The sequence below is a fragment of the Ambystoma mexicanum genome, chromosome 3q (assembly GCF_040938575.1).
Source record: "Ambystoma mexicanum isolate Mex_15411 chromosome 3q, UKY_AmexF1_1, whole genome shotgun sequence".
Lineage (NCBI taxonomy): Eukaryota > Metazoa > Chordata > Amphibia > Caudata > Ambystomatidae > Ambystoma > Ambystoma mexicanum.
This window is the reverse complement of record NC_090926.1, coordinates 1,126,238,165-1,126,255,576: the sequence shown is the minus strand read 5'-3', so window position 1 is coordinate 1,126,255,576 and position 17,412 is coordinate 1,126,238,165. Positions and strand designations below refer to the sequence as shown.

At 47.3% G+C, this 17,412-nt stretch overlaps 1 protein-coding gene across 1 annotated transcript in view; it reads left to right on the top strand.

Moving 5' to 3' along the window:
- Positions 1 to 17,412, top strand: part of RASAL3 (RAS protein activator like 3) — a 556,797-nt gene that overhangs the window by 363,949 nt on the left and 175,436 nt on the right. The window contains exons 9-11 of the mRNA XM_069603917.1: positions 2,531 to 2,675; positions 3,921 to 4,065; positions 15,621 to 15,857. Of these exons, the coding sequence (XP_069460018.1) occupies positions 2,531 to 2,675; positions 3,921 to 4,065; positions 15,621 to 15,857 (527 nt within the window). The remainder of the gene's footprint in view (positions 1 to 2,530; positions 2,676 to 3,920; positions 4,066 to 15,620; positions 15,858 to 17,412) is intronic.

The window sequence follows — 17,412 nt, the reverse complement described above, 5'->3', positions numbered from 1 at the left end:
ACTCCCCCCCAGTCCCTCCACTTCACTCGGTGAAATACACCTAAAAATTAAAAAAATCTGCAATTTTCAGGCATGTCCATGTAGGGATAGCGGTCCGCTATCCATGCGTCCAGAAATTGTGCCTGGATGGCAATCACAGGCCCCATCGGAGCTCTGTGAAGTATCTGTGTTGAGGAGTCAAAATGGGCGCCGCCGCATGGGCTTCCCCTCCCCCAAGCGTAGAACCGGAGATCCGTCCCTCGTTCGGTGAAAGAATGTGTTTACAATATCACCGCCGGGTCCAGGCATGTCTCTGGCCTCGTCGCCACTGTTGTGGGGGAATCCCTGGCCCCCACCGTGCTGTTACGTGAGCCCCCGGCCTCCCTCCGCTCCAAGCACTCACACGGAGACATGCGTCAGGCTCGGGCTCCTCGGTCGCAATGCCGCGGCCGGGAGAACCCCTTTTATTTATAGGGCAACGTCACGCCGCCGCATGCTATTCCCTTAAAGGGGCAGCACCACACCCTTGACTTGCATTGAGTTCCTCTCTGCCTTGGACTTGTTTACAATGGTTCTTTTCTTATGTGTGGTCCATTCAGTTTCTTCGTCCAGCCCAACTTCTTTTTCAAGGATGTATTTATCTTGCGGCTTCTTGTTTTGAATGTGGATTGTCATACTATGTATTCTTCACATTATAGTTTGGCGTGGCTTCGTTGGGCTCTGGTGTAGCAATGAATGCAGTCTAGCACTATGTTCCCATTATCCTCGACTCTGACTATCAATGTATGCTTGGTCCTGCGTATGTGTTGTCATTATCAACATCAGGCTCGCCGAGTGGAATGAGATGGTTTCATGCCTGTGAATTAATATCATTTGGCCGTCGACTCCCAAATCTGTGCTCGTCATACCCCCCATGGCCTCCAGGTAGGTATAAACAGTAGCCTCCGCTGTGTTCAATAAATCAGGGGTTTCCCGAGTAAAGATAAAAATAAAGGCAGGGTGATATCGTGCCTTGCATGATGGGATCCTGGTCTTCGTCACCAGACGTGGTATTTTCAGAAGCACTGAGAACGGGCAGGGGTTGAAGTGCGTTTATTTTTTTTATCAGAATGCAGGTAATTATTACCATCTGCGTAACACTTATTTCACCTTTCATATTGAAGATCATCGCCACAGATGTGGAGGAGCGCTCATTTGCTTGCCTCCTTGGAATGCCTGGCCACACTCCGCACTTCTGAACACTTCCTGTTTCTAATCTTGCGCCAGTGTTTTGTCACTTCCAGTGCAGGGAATGGGCCGGCACACTCACTTCTGAGGTCTGACCAAGACCAGAACATCACAGCCAGTGAAGGGGAACTGCTATACAGAGACTCTGTCCCGTTGTCATCAGACTGAAAAACAGCATCATCCATTAACATAAAACGCTTCACCATGGCAGTAGAATCTGATTTGAACAAATGACCTCCAGTGGGCCTAGAAATAGCCGACAATTTCAATCGCAAAGTACCCTAGGCGCAGGTAGCGGCCGGAACGCCCATGACACGCCCCCACGCAAAGTAGAACCACCATCATATACCAACCTTTGCGCAGTCTGCATCCCCACCATCATGCACCCAGAGCCGCCCCCCCCTTCGATCAAGTCAGCACCCCGGTGACAGTGCGGACGGTCCCCTGTAACTCCCAACTGCACCCTGATAAAATGCGTTAGGTGTCACGTAACTCAAGTCGGGCCCTGGGAAATATTCATGCGAACCCCCGTAAATGATGGCTGCACACCGCCAATCTGCATACAAGTACCCCTAACTTCAATTGGCATCTCGAATGCGTGCTGGCATCCCTAAATGCCTGCCTGTACCTTACCCTTGCGCATTGTTTCTAATGCAATTGGGACTTTACAGGTCTTTTCATTTGGTGGTAGGATCGCAAGCATTGCGTGCTTCCTCACCCGACGTGCTTTTGTGCGGTGAGATCCTTGAATGCGCTCATGTTTGAGCATTGCTTTGTGTGGGATTCCTTTGCATAGCCTCCACATACCCACGTAAGTCCTTTAAATTCCTCATTCTGCGTAGGCAATGGGGAGTATGCATGTTCCGCCCCCTGTTTATTTCCTTGTGCAGGTCCATCCCACACTTTGCATGGAGTCTCGCACGGAGTACCCGACTGCATGAAAAGACGTGACAGGGCTGCGCAAGGTCCCCGAAATGCATGCATAGTCTGTTCCATGAATCGACAAAGGGAGTTTTGTGCACTGATTAGTGCGCAAAGTCACTTTTCTCCACGCAAAACATTCTTTTGATGTGACAGGACATAAAGTCACTTCCACTGGCTGTAGTTTAGCATCATTTGATTTCACATTATTGATGTTGCTAAAAACAATGCAACAAACAGGCATTTTCAATCCTGGTCCTCAGTGAATCATGGTCCTGAATGATTGCAAATATCTTGCCTGACAGTAGCCTAACCAACCATTGTGGTGAATAGCATGCTGCAACAGCCTTTCTCTACAAATAACTAACCACATAATTTCCTGTGTTGTTTTTGGCTGTTCTAGTCATTCCTGATTGACCTGGGCATAGCAGAAGTGGATCGATTTGACGAGAAGGAGTCGCTCATCTTCAGAGAAAACACACTCGCCACAAAGGCCATTGATGAGTACATGAAGCTTGTTGGACAGAAGTACCTGATGGATACGCTAGGTGCAGGCACCACTGGATACATCTAGCCTACACACTAGGGCATCCCACCATCGGCAAAGTTTCATCCAGATGCAAAATTGTTCAGATCTACACATAAAAGCAGCGTCAGGGAATAGTGCAATAGTTATTGTTGTGTGAAGGAGAAGAGGCAGGTGTGGATATATGTGTGTTAGGCAAACAGGGCAGGAGAAAAGGACGTTCTAGCTTGTAGCCGGTTCCATTGCAGGGCAGCCAGTGGAGTCGAGTAATAGTATGGAGTATCTGGTGGATCTTCAGCGTTGACACTGATCTTGGCTGCTGAAATGGATGGCAATCGGAGGTAAAGGAAAGAGGGCTTGGATGAGCAGAGAGGCAAATGATTCGGAAACCCTTGAGTTCGAGCTCAGTGCATTGATATGTGAGCCAGCCCTTTCAATGCAATACTCTGTTTAGGTAAACTCAGGGCATTGTCCCTCTTGGGACACTGTCCAGCGAGCTTTCTATAGCCCGACAGGGCTCTAACATATGTTAAAGATATGGTATCAGTGGGCTGAGGAAGAGAAAGGAGAATTGCAAAGATGTACGTATGTGTGAGGTGATAGCAGGCATATTAAAGGTATTTTTGCCTACTAAGCAGAGTGCAAGTCCTTCCAAGACTGAACACTGGGAAGAGGATGGTATCTTAAAACAAAGAAAGTGATCTATTTATTTATTCAAAAAGAACATTTGTAAAGCACAATTATCTCCACCAAGGTAGTCTTGTAGCTTTGAGAACCAGATACCAGAAGGTGGGAAGGGGAAACAGAAAACGGGCAAATGGGCGTGGAGGGGATTAAGACAGGTGTTAATAGTTTTGTGGAGTCACAAGTGCTCCACCTTGATTGAGGGGACTGAAAAGGTGCAAACACCAGCCTGTGCTAGCGCTGGTGAAAGATGTCGAGAAAGCTGGTTGTTGACAAAAGGAGAGGCCTTGTCTGAGCATTGTATCAATGGATGTGGAGTGGGCAATTAGAGATAAAGCAGTGGAAGTGCCGCAGATGCCAGGCAGAAGACAAATGGTTTGTGTCAGGAGAGTTTAATCTGTGGGCTGTAATGCCTGGGCACTTGGCAGAGTCTCCAAGACTTTGGAAAGGAGGCAATGGTGGTGGAATATGTTGAATCAGGTCAAATAATTGTGGGTAAGCCGAGGGGAGAGGGGTTTAATGGTCATTGTTTAACGACAGCGAGATCCTAATCTTCACTTTGTGTATGATCATTGGTCTTCAGGAGAGTTCATTGTCCAGCTGTATGCCACGGAAGACAGCTGCGAGGTGGACCCAAGCAAGTGCCTAAGCAACGACCTATCCGACAACCAGAACAACCTGCGGCAGAGCTGCGAAGAGGTCTTAAAGAAGATCACAGACTCCTTCAAGTAAGGAGGCGGCCAGAATTGTCCACATTGTACATGAAGGGTGGGTTCCTAATGGCCTCTATCAGGGCAGAATTATGGGATGCATACAGATGTTATCATTGCGAAGATCAGGCCCAGCAGTGACCCCAAAGCCCACCCAAACAGTGAGAATCATTATCAGAAAGGCAAGAGGAATAATATCCTTGAGTAACAGTCGCATGCTGCATTAAATGCACAGGGTATCGGAGAGCCCTTTGATGCACTTAATGAATAATGAATGAGGTGCAGTAGTTTGCTGCAAAATAAATGACAGGTGAGTGTCAGTGCTAAAGCATAGCTAATGCTTGTCTGCCCATCCTCAATGTCTTGTAGGCAAACTGCTGGTCTATAATGTAGACTTGGGTCTCATTACGAGTTTGCCGGTAGTCCGCCTTTATTACTGGCGGGTTACCAGCAAACTCTCCTTACAGTTACCGGCACCCGATATATCCTATGTTACCGGGATATTATGGGTGCCGGCAGTGGCAGTTCACATTCCATGGACTACTCCATGGAATGGTTTTGCGGCAATCGCCGCCACCGGTAGTATTTGCTGCAATTCTTTGCTGGTAGGGACCTGAACTCGGAGTGTGCTGGTCCGGAAAAAATGCCAGATCTGGTATTAGCTGCCTTTTTACCAGACCGGCACACTCGTAATGAGGCTCTTACACTCGCTATTATATATATAATTTGTTGCCAAGCACTTATAAGCACAACCTACATCAGCTAACTGAATCTCTAGCGCCATCCAGCCATATTTTGTAGCCGAAATGTTGTTTATTTCGAACATATGTTAATAAATTCCATTATCTTTACTTCTATAAATCGAAACCGATGGTTCTCTGAAGTGGAAACTACACATCACTTATTAGCACAATGTAATAGTATGTGTAAAATGTAATAGTATGTCTATAATATATTGTAAACCATATACATTGAAATAAAAAAAGAACAAGAATGTCCTTCCTGTTTTTCCTGACACACCCTCATTACTCACTCACTCTTCACGACCATCAATCTGAATTCCGAGCATTCAGAGGCACGGAAACTGCTCTTCTGAACACCCGTGGAGAACTGCTCGCATCTCTGGACCCCAACTCCCCATCTGTCCTCATGCTACTCAATCTCTCCTCTGCCTTTGACACAGTCAACCATGAGATCCTCCTGCAAAGGCTCCACGATACCCTTGGTATCTCAGAACAGGCACTGACTTGACAGACCTCCTTCCCAACTGACCGCTCTTCCGAAGTCATCCTGTGCTCCTTCTCCTCTCTTACCTTCTTCTCCACCTGTGGTGTTCCCCAGGGTTCTATCCTCTCCCCTTGGCTTTATAACATCTACCTTGCTCAGCTGGCACTCATCATCTCCTCCTTCTCCCCCAACTTCCAGTGTTATGCAGACGACACTGCACTCTTTTTCAAACGTCCTGCTGACTGTCTTGCTCCTTCTGTCACCCCTGAGTGCCTATCTGCCATCCAGGCTGATGCACCTCCAACAATCTCTGCCTCAATGCCAGCAAAACAGAGATCCTTCTCATTGCGATCCCTGCTCCCGCCTTCTTCCCTTCACTCTGGCCTCTCCATGGGCCCTCTACCTGCCCCTTCTTCTGAAGCCTGAAACCTTGGAGTCATCTTCAACCCCTCTCTCTCCTTCCTCCATCACACTTAGGACATTGCCAAGAAGTCCCACTTTCAGCTTTTCTTTCTCAAAGGAATTGTCCCTTTTCTCACTTTCCCCCAGAAGCGCAATGTTACCCGAGCCCTGGTTCTCTATAGGCCTGACTATTGAAATGGCCTCCTTCTGAATCTACTTTCTTCCACTTTGTGACCCCTCCAGCTAATCCAGAATAGGGCAGCAAGTCTTATCCTTGGGCTTAAGCCCAGGGGCAGCATCTCTCCTGCCCTAAAAAGTCTCCACTGGCTCCTGGTTGCTGCTCGAATTAAATTTTAATCTCTCTGCATCATCCACAAGGCTGTCTGGCGCCAGGGACCACACTATCCGCAACTGTCTCTACTAAATACTCTCCCTCTAGACCTCTATGTTCCTCTAGCACCAACTCTCTGTGTCTAAAGCGCTTTGCTAAACAGAGGGCCGAAGGTCGATCACTTTCCTCAGTTGGCTCCTTCCTATGGAACAGCCTCCCCTTCCCTCTGCATCTTAAGCAGGACTTTCTTAAATTCCGGAAGCTCCTCAAGACTTTCCTCTTTACCTCCTCCTTCACTTCTTCTCTACTCTGCTAATCTCACAATTGCTGTGATTGGTGTACAGGGCCCTTATGCATCCTTGGCGCCCTTGACCTCCCACATCTAATCCCTCTAGCTTCTGTCTGCCTCAGCACTTGCCTTAGCACAGCCCTTCGCCCTGGAGGCTTGCACTTCTACACCTCCTGGGTAGCACTTACCATACCTTGCACTTTATCTGTGTCTCAGCCATGAGCACGTAGACCCCAGCACCTACCCCCACTGCCGTCTTCCTTTCTGCACTTGAACGTTCTGAAAACTCACAAGGCATAGTAGATTTGCCTGTTTTTTCCCTTCAATGTATTATATTTCTGTGTAGTGTATTGTATTCTCTCTCCCTGTTGCCCTGTGGGAGCTTTGAAACAATATTTACTTCCTGTATAAGCGCCTAACCAGCCAGCAATAAATAAATACATAAATAAATACTCTCTTTATTCACCTCCTGGCAGCTCCTTAAAGCCAGTGGCTTGCTTTCCCTTCCCCCTTCACATCTTTTGGGGTTTGGGTTATTCTCACCTCTCTTCCCTGTGTCTCGTGTCCTTTCAACTCTCCCACTCCAGGTCTTTCTGATCCCACTTCACCCCTTCATTCTTTTCCCAGTATTCTGCTTTCCATCCATCTGTGGTGTTTTTCTTTGGCGTTTCTTGCACAACAATGGGATTTTCAATGTTCCTGTAATAAAGGTTTACCCCAACCTACGGTTACATCCGGACCCAACCTACCTGCAGGAACTCTGGCCAGGGATTGGGGCTTAAGTTGTTTTGCTGTGTTTTGACACGGTTGCAGGATAAAACAGGCATGACTATAGCCATCATAAAAATCCTAACTTAGTTGTTCCCCCTCCTACGGTACTAAGGAGCTTACTACGTTCAGCATTGTCCTTTTAGGAACTTGGGATCAAAGTATTCTTTCTCTTACCTTTCCCCTCTCTACTGGAAACTCAGTCAGTGGAAAGATGCTGACTTCTTTACAGGGGCCAGAGGTCCTATAGGGAAGACCACGGAAACAGGTTCTAGGACTCAGGCTGATTATTGACTGGGGAGCCTCAGAGTCGGCCCTTCTACCTTCTCTAGGCCCAACATTAAGTACTTTGTGATGGTACCCAGCCCTGAGGTCACCCCCGACCCATCACCTAGCCTCTACCATAGAACTTTGTCATGTTGCACAGTAACTCTCTGATAGAGGCATGGTTATTCACATAGTAACTGCTTAGTGCATCGTTACAGGCAAAATAATTAATAGTATGGCAAAAAGAATTGATGAGGTTTTTACTTTTGGTAAAATACCTGTGAAGGTCACAGTTATTCATAGAATTACTGGTGTGGGTCCAAATATTGAAATAACGCCATTGTTACTGGCACAATTACCAACTGCAATATGTTTTAGAGGGGAACAACTCTCTGGTGAACACAACTGTAGGGTTTAGTATGTCGATTACATTTATGCTGGATAAAATATTTGTTAAAAGTTTAATGTTATTATCATTACTGGAGAACCAGCCACACAAGTTGAACATAAGACACTCTATTACATTTATTTGTCATAATGAATTTCTCGGCAAAGCAACAAAATACAAATTACTTTCTGATCGAAGCTCCTTGGTCAAAGATTGATTGCGTTCCAAATTCCAGATTGACGAATGTCTGCAGGCCCTGGGATCCTTTTTCATTTTCAAATAACCAAGAGAGGTTCCACTTCTGCATGCCCATTGTCCTCAAAACTCCTACCACCGATCATCTACAGTCTTGTAAATATATCCCAGGATAGGGGCTTGGCTTGGAGCCGGAGCGCGAGACATGACTTCCTGATAGCTCCCGGCTCTAGCCCGACAAGCGGACGGATGGCAGCGTTGTAAACATGCAGTTTGCCCTGAAACTACTCGCGAGGACAGGGGACAGCTTGGAAACTGGCGGACCTGAGCAGGATCCCTCCTGCTCGACCCGTTCCCGAGCCCCGGGCTGCCGAAGCACACTGCCGTCTCCCCCACACGACAATCAAGACAGCGGATGGGACTTGGCCATTCGGTGTCCCGGACGAATGAGGGACTACTGATGCGCTCCCAGCGCTGATTGCTGACCTGCAGGTGGTCAGCTAACCCCACTACCATGCACTGCCTCACACCCACAACAGCGACCCTCACGGGGCCCTGCAGGAGGTACGTTCTGCTTCGTGCTGAAAGCAGATGGTGGTGAACGATGCCCCAACTATGCCATGGTCCCCCCTAGCCACTCTCCCATTGAAGTGATCGAGGCAAGGGAAGAGAGGGTGGGGAGACCAACCGGCAGCGGCGGGCCATGGCACAGAGGCAACCGGCTAGAAAATCTACCAGTACTGCAGCTAGAGCCCTGAAAGCTATCCCAATGCCTGTCCCTGACAATCTCACACTGAAGTGAGCACCGAACCTTGGCAGCAAAACCGCCCAGCAGACCCTGAAGGTGCCACCTGCCACACCCCGTGGCCCAGCTATGCAATAACATTCAAGGGTACAACCACCATAACCCCCGGTGAGTGAGCGGAGGCAGTCCGTGCGACATAGGAGACCCTCAAGAGGGACTGCGCGGACCTCCTATCGGGATGAGCAGCGATCCCCCATGGCTTCCGGGAATGACGGGGAGGCTATGTATGGGAGACCAGCCCCATATGAATCTATAAATCCTCTGCAGAGTCCACCCATGCAAGGAAGTAGCTGAGAGCAGCGGAATCGCAGGGGGCAAAGCCATTCTGAGGTGAGCACGACCGGATCTACTGGCATAAGGTCACAACACTAGGTAAACACAACCGCAGGTGTCCTGAAGCGTGCAGAGGGGAGACTCTTAAAGAACGCTAGGAGGGATGGCTAAAATCCCTAAAACAACAAAACAAGTGGACATTTCCACCTTGCTTACAGCGAGTGCCGTGGAGAAGTAAAAAAGCTGGGAACTGGCTGAGGCACTGATCCAGACAGGGGGCACTGAGACTGTTAATCCCCATCTTGCACAAGCGGTAACCAAGACAGAGCGACAATATCTCCTGGCTGCCATGACCAAGGAATAACAAAAAGGCTGATGAAGAAAGTTACGGGCCTTGACAAACGCATGGATGCGGTCAAAAGCAGAACAGCCGAGATCGAGACTACGCTGTCCCAACAGTCTTACGAGACTGGCGAGGGAGCAGATAGGATTGCCGCATTAGAGGCTAGATGTGACAGAAACCTGCTCACGCTGTAGTAATATCCACCTGCGTAGAATACCAAATACCATCAATGGTGCAGAATTAGGGGAATTCACCCAAGTCCCCTTTGATTTATTTTTCCTCTTCCTGACAGTGCCCCACTGAAGTTGGACCAAGTTCACTGCACTAGATCAAGGCAAATGCTAACTACCCCACCGAATGCCCTAGCGAGAGTACACTTCTATAGAGGCAAAGAGGAGATCATGCAAGAAGCCAGGAACTCCGCTCACATCCAATTCCGAGACGCCTCAATCTCGCTGTACCAGGACTTGGCCGCAACCACACTGATGAAAAGGAAGTCTCTAAAACCACTAACAGAATGGCGGTGGGAAAAGAAGTTCTTATACCTCTGGGGATTCCCCACTGGACTGCTGTTCAACCTTGACGGCAAGCAATGGAAAAATACACACCATGAAGGAGGCGGAAAAACGCCTAAATCTGGCTAGTGGCGACTACAGTAGGGAGAGCGTTGCCGCGCTCAGTGAGGCCCCCCTGAAGGGCACCGGGAACGCATGGATCCGGGTTAACAGGAGGCGAAGGATCAAAGGCCCAACCAACAAAAGCAAAGAAAAGTGATAAAGACTAAGACGGTAGAGCTTACCTGAAAGCAGGAATAGCTGATTCCACGTGCTCAAGACTCGGGGTCCCGAGACATGTTTCTGGTGTTCCTATCTGAACGGTAGTGGCGAGCCCCGAAAGGAACAGACATATCGCTCCTTAGATGGGAACACAACTGCTGGGGGGGCATGAGCTGGTATGGACATTACCTGAAGAGCACATGAATCTGGGGCTTGGTGAACTGAATAAAAGTCTGGACGTATCGGCTGTGTTTACATATATCATCAAAAGGTATATTAATGTCCCTGTTAAGGTTGGTTGTTGGGTACTGAGCCGGTTGCCCCCAGGGTTGTGGGCTAGGCTCATTTATTCTTCATTTATTGTCTGGGTGGGTTAAAGGGGGCATCAGGGTGGGAATGTGTTGGGAGACAGGATAAGGGGAGTGTATCGCAGCAGGGAATTATCCAGACAGCACTGCATGGTCGGACGAAATGTGACGTGTTCTTTCTTGATTCCACACGTTCTCTCTTGAATCTCTTAGGCAGGGGACCGGGACTGGAGATGACAAGCTTGACACTGTTGGATGTCCATGGCAGCCGATTCTACTAAAGAACTTTGCATAGTGACCTGGAATGCGCAGGGCCTTAACTTCCCAGGGAAACATAAGTCGGTGGAGCCAGGCTGTCCGAGCTCTCAGCTGATGTAGTCTGCTTGCAGGAAACACACCTCCTATCGGCTGATGAGAAGCGTATATACACTTTAGGTGATTCACTTAGTGCTACTTCACCACTTCGGGGGGGGAAAGGAGGGGCTTGGTTTTACTCTTTAGCCTGGAGGTACTATTGACAAAGGTTACTATGAAGGGTGACTCGATTGGGAGATATGTATTAGTGAAGGGGTATCTACTTGAGCAAGCCCTGACCTTTGCCTTCATCTATTTCCCAAACAGTTCGCAGGACTGGATCTTTCACACCGTTTTCCCAGACATTATAGCATTCGCAGAAGGCCAGTTCCTAATAGGAAGAGACTTCAACTTGGTCCCTAACCCAGACAATGACAAAACACTGCCAGCCTCGAGGGAGGATTAATCATGAGCAATAGGATTTGCCAAATGTCTGAGGGAGATGGCACTGGTGGACATATGGCACCTCTTCAATGAAGATGTTCATGACTTCACATTTTACTCCCACATCCACAAGGGCCACTCTAGGATAGATCTGATTCTCATGTCCAGTGAGCTGTTCCCATGTCTAGAGGGAGTTCAAACTCAACCGAGGGTCATATCTGACTGTGCTCCGGTGTTGGCCCGGGTTCGAATGTGCAGCCTCCCAAAGCGGCTGCAAAGGCCCTGGAAGTTGCAAGACTCATTACTTCAGGAGGGAATATCTAAGGCCCATGTTTGCTATTTCAGGGAAAACTCCTCTGTGGGGTGATCTGATGCAGTGGTCTGGGATGCCATGGAATCAGTGGTGCAGGGGGTGCTGATCACGTGTCCTGCTGCACAAAGGAGAACTGGGCAGTAACAACAGGCCAGGATGGAGGAGAATGTGGCAGAACTGAAAGGGGTACACAAAGCGAACCAGACCATGAAAACAGGGAGAGAGCTCAAAAAAGCAAAATCTGCCATAGAAATGCACCTGGCAGACAAATCCACTCGAGCACTCACGTACATTAAAGAAAATGTATTACATGAACAGTAATAAAGCGATCCAGCTCTTGGTCTATAAACTCAAAAGAGATTCACACTCAAAACAACATCCACACCCTAAGTGGTCCAGACGTATCCTTATTGAGCTCAGAGGGGGATAAAATGTGGGCAATGATGGATCACTACAGGAGGGTAACGTCTGGGGCTTCAATTGAGGATGCGCTGCAAACCAATTATTTGGCCACTATCCCAGGTGGGAGCGAGCCAGATCAGCTGTTTCTCTCAAGCTCCCCTAAACAATAGAGGAGATGACAGAAGCAATCAAAGCCCTGAAAAAAAAGTCCCATGCCCTTATGAATTCACTGCGCAATTCTACAAGGTGTATGCCCATATCTTAGCCCCTCAGCTCGTTATACACTTTAACTCTTTTCTTGCCACAGGGGGCATCACCTCATCCATGGAGTAATCCCTAAGGGTGCTCATTTTAAAACCAGGAAAGGACCCAGGGGACTGCACCTCCTATCGGCCCATGACACTAATGAACAATGACACAAAAATCTTCTCTAAGATCCTGGCAACTAGGCTTGCTGGGTCCTCCCTGACCTGATACACCCGGACCAAGCAGGGTTTATTCCGGGTCGCACCACTCAGGATAACATTAGACGCACCCTAGACTTAATTGAAAGCGCTTCCAGGGCGGGACTGGAACTGACCGTGGTCTCTCTCGACGCTTGACCTACTAGACTGGGGGTACATAGGCACGATGCCAACCCACTTCGGGTTTGAGCCAAAGTTCTTCTCCATGGAACAGTTCACAGGCAGAATCCACAACAATCCACAAATCCAGGGGCTGCGGGCAGGCGCGGAATGCTACAAGGTCTCCCTGTATGCCGATGACGTCCTCCTCTCCCTAACTCAGATTGTTGGCTCCTTGGAGGCTCTTCGGCAGGAGGTCTCAGCGTTCGGGAGGCATCTGACTTTAAGTTTAACTATGTGAAATGAAGGGCTTTTGGAGTAAATGTCTCTTGCATGCACAGAGATGCACTGACAGACGCGGGTCCCATCCCATGAGCCAGAGCCCACATTACTTTTCTAAGGGTTTGAATCCCGAATAAAATCGAGAGTGTGTACCGAGACAACTTCTCGCAGCTATTCAAAGACTTATTGAATAACCAGAACCGCTGGCACAAACAAGAGGTATCATGGCTTGGGAGAATTACCGCCCTCAAAATGAACTTGGTCCTGAGGCTGATCTACCACTTTATGGCTCTACCAGCGACCATCTCCGAAGGAGAGCACCAACAATTACAAAGAGGCATGATGAGATACATATGGGGCAGAAAAAAAACAAATAGCCTGGAGAGTCATGCGCGAGAGTGCCTCTGGAGGTGGCCTTGGTGTTCCGGACGCATCTCGGCACTGTCTAGCGGCGCAACTCTCACACTCCTTCGATTGGCGGGCTACCGTTAACCAGCCCCAATGGAAGCAAATTGAAGAATCATGGAGCCCTCCCTCAGTCTTACCGCACCTCATGACATCCCACGTTGCCCTAGGCACTGGCCCGCTAGCATCCACCAAAAACACGGTTCAGTGCTGGAAAAACGCGGCGTGCCAGTGGGGCAGTAGAGGGACAATGGGGCCCCTCACCCCAGTGTGGGACAACCCGGACTACAAGCCCAGGATTAAATCAGCAGGGTTCCATAAATGGCGGGAAGGGGGTTTAATGCAAATCACTGATTTCTTTAATTAATGACGGGATGCCACTATTCTTTGAAGAATGTAAAGCAAAATTCCAACTCCTGGAAGCAGAAAGTTCTCTTACGCCCAGCTCCGACTCTGGATGTCGCAGCACACAACAACTATGGGGGGGGCAGGGATCTTAATGCGCTGGAACACACCCTAACATCAGCAGCCCCAAGGGGGAAAATCTTGCTACTCTACAAGCTCCTAGAGAAAGGCGACCCCACGAAGAAGGAGAATGACATGCTCAAATGGAAAAGGGACTTAGGGAGGGACCTGGATATGGAGGACTAGAGGCACATCTGGACCCGCATGCACAGGGGCTCCAAATGTGTTACGAATAAAGAGGGATTGGTGAAGGTATGTTACCAGTGGTATGTCACCTCAAAAATGTTTAATAAGAGGTACTTGGTGCTGTCATCACAGTGCTGGATGGGATCTGGAGCCACGGGCTTGCTGTTCGACCTCTTGTGGACCTGCCCAAAGTCTACCCAATTATCGATGCAGGTTCTTTGATTGATTACCATGTTGACGATCCCCTGGGACCGGGGGATTGTGTTACTGGGGGACACTAACGATGGGACATTCTCACTGACCGGGCACTTGGCAGACCTAATCTCCCACCTCCTAACAGTGGCCAGGATTAACATTGCCCGGCTGTGGAAGCAAACTGAAGGCCCAGTGGTCACTATGTGGTGGGTGAAATGTTGGGATACAGCTTTAGCAATGAAAATAACTGCCTCCCTCCTGGGAAAAATGGGGAAAGTTTACAATATCTGGTCCTCTTTCTTTGATTACGCAGAACAATTCCCAGGGGCGGCCCACCAACCGCCTGTATCTAGGTGGTGCACAAAGCATTGACCTCCCCCGGTCCCCTGGTATAAGTGACTGGACTCCATACAGCAGCGCACAATGCCAAACAGAGAAGACCATACTCGCCGACCTGCCTCCGTTGCTACCCAACCATTAAGCTTAACCCTGTGGTAAAAATCAAGAATTTCACCCTGCTATTACGGCCTCCCAATGCTGCTACCTCCCTAATGTATTGTTTTGTTCTGATTTACCTCCTCCTGTTATTGTTCAATTCATGTTATAAAAGTGTGAATAAAAAATTATATGGAAATAAATATATATATATATATATATCTCAGGATACAGTGTTGTCTAACTTTCCCATTTTATTGGCCTCTGCTACATTTTTAGACCTGTCCCTTTTCCTGCTACGCACCAGGGTTCACCCTGTCTCTCTTTGATTGGATTCCACTACTTCACCCTGTCTCTCTGTGATTGGCTTCAAACACTTCCGCTCAATCCTGTGGCTCTTTCTTCCCTCCCTATCATGTGGGCCTCTCTAGCGATAACATAGTAGGCATGCCACTGTACAATGCTTCTATCTGAGTCTCCTTGTGGGAATTATTTTTGAAGCTGCCTTTGGCAAAAAAACTGGACAACAAAAAAGGGGACCTTCTTGACAGAACTTGAACAGACCATTCTGTGAACTGCTGCTCCCACTGTCACCCTGCTGATGTGTTGAGTTTTGCTGGCACTATGTGTTTCCATGTAACACTATTCATCAACACAAAACTGGTCCTGTGTCCCACCTACCCAAAGACTGACTATCTTCATAGTCTTTCAGACATCTTAGGTGGAACCCCAGTTTATTGCTCACCTTGTGGGAACCTCAACATTTTCTGTACATCAGATGCCTCATGCCTTTTACACCGTGACAGGCTTTCGTTCTCTTTGTTTTACTCAGCCCTCTGATGCACCCAAGAAGGTACCTTCCGAGATCCCCCATCCCAAGAAACCATCACAAACCAGAATGAAGAACTATCCTGGTGGTCTGGTCTTTGGCTAAATTAGTTTGGTTTCCTCACACATGAAGCTGTGTAAAGCGAAAAGGGGTGGGCCTCATTTTTAAACAACATTTCGAGGTATAGGAAATGCACAAATTGATGAAAGCAAAATTAACTCAGCTGGTGCAGTGGTAGGAACTACTGTGCATGCATGAATTATATAGGGACCTTTAAGACAATTAGCAATTGAAGCCCCATTAGGGAAAATGTGGCTTGATTGCATTGTTCATCTCAAAATATGACTAATAAAACATCTTGCCTACTTTTTTAATTCTCCCACTATAGCTCATTTCCCGCTGAATTGAATGAAATCTTTGCCTTGTGGCAGGAAGAATGTCGCTACCGTGAGAAGTTGGAGATCGGGCAAAGATTGGTCTGCGCCTCGCTGTTCTTGCGCTTCCTGTGCCCTGCCATCATGTCACCTAGCCTGTTCCATCTTACCCAGGAATATCCTGACTGCAACACCTCGCGCACCTTGACGCTGGTGGCCAAAGTTATTCAGAACCTGGCCAACTTCACCACGTACGTAAACTGGGTCCAAAGAGCAGCTAAACAACATGTATAGCGGTCCATATTCCCTGTAATGGCAACCAAAGTTTTAGTAAGCCCAATCTTTGAAATACAAACAAGTGTTTTTATTTTCAGGTTAATCCCATAGTGTCATACTGCCTATCACCATTGCACAGGGGTAGAACCTTGGGATCATCCTATAATGTCCACAGTTTCAGAACTGCGTGCCAATATAATGCAAAGATTCAAGGTTGGGTCATATTCAAAAGGGGATCTAACCAGCTCAAAACAGAAAGCTGAGTTAGCACTGTATACATTATTTGTGATGCCAAACCTAGAGAATTGTGTCCAGTTCCAGGGGCCACATCTCCAAAGCATAAAGATTCATTAGACACAGTCCAAGGTTGAGCTACCACAGTGGTGCAAAATCCTTAAACGAAATGTTAATTCGTGGACTAGTTCACCTCTCACCACAGGTTTGGACTGAGTCTGGTCCAAATTTGAATAGTTAACTAATGTGTAAAATGTAAGGAGGGGAAGAAGAATAGATCAGGGGCAACGCGTTTGTCTTGGAAGCAAGACAACGCTGCACAACACAGGTTTGAATCCCAATTCCGTGCTTAGAAACCACTCGCTGGTATTAAGCGTGTTATAAATGAACAATAAAATAAATAAACATTTGTAAAATGCTTAACTGGCACTGGTATGCCCTTGACGTTACATAATTAAGCAGTCATTGGATAACAGCGATAATTGCATTTGCAAATAGGATTAGACGAGCAGGATTGGGATGGCCTATATGTTCATGTCTTTGCTGTGATTGGCAGTCATAAGGAAGAAAGTCCCAGTCAGTTATAATGCTACCGTGCATTATGTCTGCATGCTAAGTCAGTTGATATTGCATCTGGTTTTTGAACAATCATTAATTTCAGTGAATATATACATTGCACATTGCCATACATAACCAACATCAGATAATGTTACCTAGCATAGTATAAATAATAATTGCCTTAGTACTGTGTGCTTGCTAGTGGTATAGTAATCACTATTCCATGTGTTGTTTGATGATCCGATGCTTTAATGTACAAAAGAACTCTTCCCAATGAAATTAAAGGAATCAGAAATGAACATGGCCCAAGCATTACGGACATAACGTCCATCAACAGGCAAAGTCTGTAAAAAACATAAAACACAAAAGATATACTAGTAAATGCGCTAGGAATTCAGATATAACGTTACTAGAAATACAGCTACAATAGATATGTATTGACTAGCAATCGTACTTGCCACCAGTAGAAGAACACACGTAAGCATCTCTGATAACAAAAATATAAGGGCCAAAGAAATTATGTTTAGTCCGTGTATGTATTGTGTTTGCATGTACCTATATTGTGCCATTTGGTATTATACTGTTGTGCTCCCAATAAACATAAACTAACATAAGTAAGTTGCTGAAACGTATTAGGTGGTGCTCACACTCTCTTTGTTTACATAACATCAAATAACCATAGCAAAACATAATGTGATATGACATGAGGTGGCAGCGTAAGATAGCATAACAAAACAT